General features: G+C 38.2%; 1 protein-coding gene across 1 annotated transcript; it reads right to left on the bottom strand.

Moving 5' to 3' along the window:
• Positions 1 to 715: 715 nt before the first annotated feature.
• On the bottom strand, positions 716 to 3,107 carry LOC100779169 (subtilisin-like protease SBT3). The gene has a single exon (XM_003552379.5). The coding sequence runs from the start codon at positions 3,076 to 3,078 to the stop codon at positions 784 to 786; it is 2,295 nt and encodes a 764-aa protein (XP_003552427.1). The 5' UTR covers positions 3,079 to 3,107; the 3' UTR covers positions 716 to 783.
• Positions 3,108 to 3,646: the final 539 nt, after the last annotated feature.

Below are 3,646 nucleotides of genomic sequence, written 5' to 3'. Positions count from 1 at the left end.
ATTAATTATATATGTTGATCGCATTAATGTTCAAGTATATAGGATATATTAAAGGAAAGCAAAGGACTAATATGTCCGACCCATATGATTATTTGGGTCTAAGGTGGGATTTTCACATTCTTAAGGATTAATGGGTCCATCATCAAATATTTTAAGGGATTTATGTTTTCTTTAGTGTGTGCGTTGGCCATGTGTGTGATAATATACTCCTAAGAAAGTAATTCTATTATGAAAGATATTCAAGTGTGAATTATTCTATTCTAACTGGGGGGTTTTATCCTATGGAATATCAGATAAAAGCCCAAAAGTGATATTGTGTACATTATTTGTAAACAAATTTAAATATTAAAATATTATTGTATTTGATATAAACGTTAGATCAAAATTTCTCCTTGCAAGAAACATTCCCAACTAATAAGACTTTGCAGTGCAAGAGTTAGTTAACCCTGCATGCGAGTCATTTGACCATTTCTAAGTGGCTCCAGCTGGTTTATAATTCAAGTGAAAAAGATTCAATGCAATGTGTTGGAGAAGATACCTGTTTTAGTCTGATGATGAATTTGAAGTCATCATTCATTATTAGACACTTAGTCCAAATTCTTGTGAATCACATTTCCACAAAAGTATCCTATGTAACTGTATAGATATTTTTTTTTTGGATGAAGGCAACATGATAGATATTGATAGGACACTGAAAATGAAAGCTCATACAAAATTACTTAACCATCAAATTATTTATTATTTTGGGGGCTCCATCAAGGAGTAAAAAACTCAAACTACAACTCATACAATTCCACTTGGTGCCACTACAATGGGACTCCTAACACTGTGTGTTCCACCTTCTTCAACCCAAACAAGATCCCCAAATGATATATTTTTCTTCTTGTACTTGCTATACTTTATCACAACATCGTAGCTCAGCTTCTCATTTTTATATCTGAATGTTAATGTCTCAGGTGACACCGTCACCACAGAGCCTTTTGGTTGTGTCACCTTGGCTCTGTATGTGGCAGCACCATCTCCAACATTGGTCACTGTCCTCCTAAACTTGTGAACAACTGACCTTGTGTTGTTGCGATAGAAAGCTATAAATGAAGGGTAATTAAGATCAAACGATGGTTTTGCACAATTGTAAGATGTTGATCTTGTAATGGTTAGGATTTGCTTTTGTGTGTACTTCAAAGCACAAAGGAGATTAACATAGTCCTGTGGGGTGGCATCATATACTAAACCTGGATCAAGTGCTTTGTTGGGGTCAATTTGACCAGCTCCAATGGCAAGAGGGGAAGCATATTGAGAAGGGTAACCATAGTCCCTAATTGGATTTTGTGTATTATCAAGAGGACTAGCTGTGGTTACTAGTGCAGACCTTATAGCAGCAGCACTCCATTTAGTGTGTGCAGCTTTCAAAAGAGCAGCAACACCAGAAGCATGAGGGCATGCCATGGATGTTCCAGACAGCAAATTGTAGCCACTGGATAACATCACATTGTTGCCAATTGTTGCTGCTGGTTCTGTAGGAACATAAGCAGCAAGAACATTAGAGCCAGGTGCCATTATGTCAGGCTTCAAGACCCCATGATAGCTTGGTGAAGGACCTCTTGAAGAGTAAATGGTAACAGCTGGTGCTGGCTTTATTCCAACAAATGTTCGTTGAAATTTGATGGTGGCTGTTGGCTTCTTATGGCTTTTTGCATACTTGATCACAGATGGTGCATCCTGTGAGCTGATTACAATAGTTGGAGAGGAAACATGTCCTTCTTCATTTAATAGAGGTTGATCAGAGATAAACACTGCCCCTAACAAACTGGCTTCATCAACAAAACTCCTTTGGTTCATCTTTAACTCAGGGTCTGACTCTGAGTCACATAGAATGATCCCTTGTTTGGCCACTTTGGATAAAAGCTTGACTGAGTTACATGCTGATATATTCTTATTGTAGATAAGTGGAAGATTTTCCACCAAGGCATTTGCTGGAAACAAGGTCCAACCAATAATGGTTTGTCCATTTCCAAGAATTAGAGTACCAAATGTGCGGTCTATGGTGCCTGCAGCTACAGTCAGAAGCCAGGGGATTCCATTGTGCAAGGTACCAAGATCAGGACCTTCATTACCAGCAGAAGATGAAACCACCACCCCTTTTTCCATTGCTGCAAAAGAAGCTATTGCTATAGGGTCCTCATAAAGTGGAACACCATCAAACCCCATAGAGATGGAAATCACATCAACTCCATCAGCAATGGCTTGGTCGATTCCAGCCAAAACATCTGAGGCTACACGACCCTCGTCAAAAATGACCTTGTACATGGCAAGCCTAGCTCTTGGGGCAATGCCTCTAGCCACCCCTTTAGCATAGCCAAAGTAAGAGGCTCCATGAACATAGTTGCCAGCAATTGTTGATGATGTGTGAGTTCCATGACCCACGGTGTCTCTAGCTGAGTTCATGCTGATTTTTACCTTGGAATTTGCAGCAATCACACCTTTGTTGAAATATCTAGCTCCAATTAGTTTGAAGTTGCACATGGAAGTGTTGAAGTCTTGTCCTTCCTCACAGGTCCCTTTCCATCTGTTAGGAATTTTAGTCATTCCTTCATCTTTAAAGCTTTCACTCTCAGGCCACACACCAGTGTCAATAACACCTACAATGACATCCTCCCCAAAATTTGAGGCATGCCATAGGCCACTAGAAGAGTCTAGGGAGAGAAATTCAGAAGTGTGAGTGGTGTCTATGGTGACATTTCTGTCTGGATATGCTGCAACAAAGCCATGAGAGTTCTTAACAGCCTCCAACTCTTCTAATGTTAGTACAGCACTAAAACCATACATGGCATGGTTATAGGAGTACACTAGTTTCTGTGATTGGTTAGATGAGTGACCAAGTTTTGCTGATTTTATGGAATCAATGGTGGATTCAAACCAATCATGATGGGTTGTGAAAACATGAGGAAAAAGGGATTTGTCCATGTGGACTATATATGTGGAAGTCTCAGCACTGCCATGAAGAGCCAATAGAAACCAGTGAGTAATGAGGAGCATGAATGGAAATGGAAACACAAAGTTAAGCTTAGGCCTCATCATTGTTTATGAAACTGAATGAAAATTTCTGAGTTTGAACAAGTTGATCAGATCATTCAGCATATATAGGAATTTTAAGTATGTTTAATGCCAATGATGTTGACATGTGTAATTGTTACGGAACTGAGGGTAATTTCAATGCAAAATAATTGGACAGAATTTTTTTTCTTGCAGAGAAGGTGCTTTATGATGAGAAAAGTATAGACTGCTTATTTTTCTTATAATTATTGATGCAATGTAACAAATCTCATGTAAGATTTCTGTATTGTACCAAATTAATTACCAATCAGATAGATACAATTGTTTATGGTATATGCATGGGCAGATCAACAAGATTTCATTGTACACGCATAGTTTTTATTTGGGCAATAATACAAATAGTCAAATATAGTTGTGTCGACATGCATGTGTGGTGGTTACATAAAGTATTATCAAGAGGAGGAATAAGAGTAACGAGAGAGACAGAAGTGCATACGAAACTCTGAAAGGAAAAATAACTGTATAAAATCGAGGGCCTTATTTGTTAGATTCCATCTTCCATTTATGTATATATTAAAAGCTATGTATAATC

This window comes from Glycine max, chromosome 18 (assembly GCF_000004515.6).
Source record: "Glycine max cultivar Williams 82 chromosome 18, Glycine_max_v4.0, whole genome shotgun sequence".
Lineage (NCBI taxonomy): Eukaryota > Viridiplantae > Streptophyta > Magnoliopsida > Fabales > Fabaceae > Glycine > Glycine max.
This window is presented reverse-complemented; position numbering and strand designations above follow the sequence as displayed.

Excerpts from the sequence above, each read along its gene's own strand:
- LOC100779169 (XM_003552379.5), bottom strand. The coding sequence starts at position 3,078 with ATGATGAGGCCTAAGCTTAACTTTGTGTTTCCATTTCCATTCATGCTC.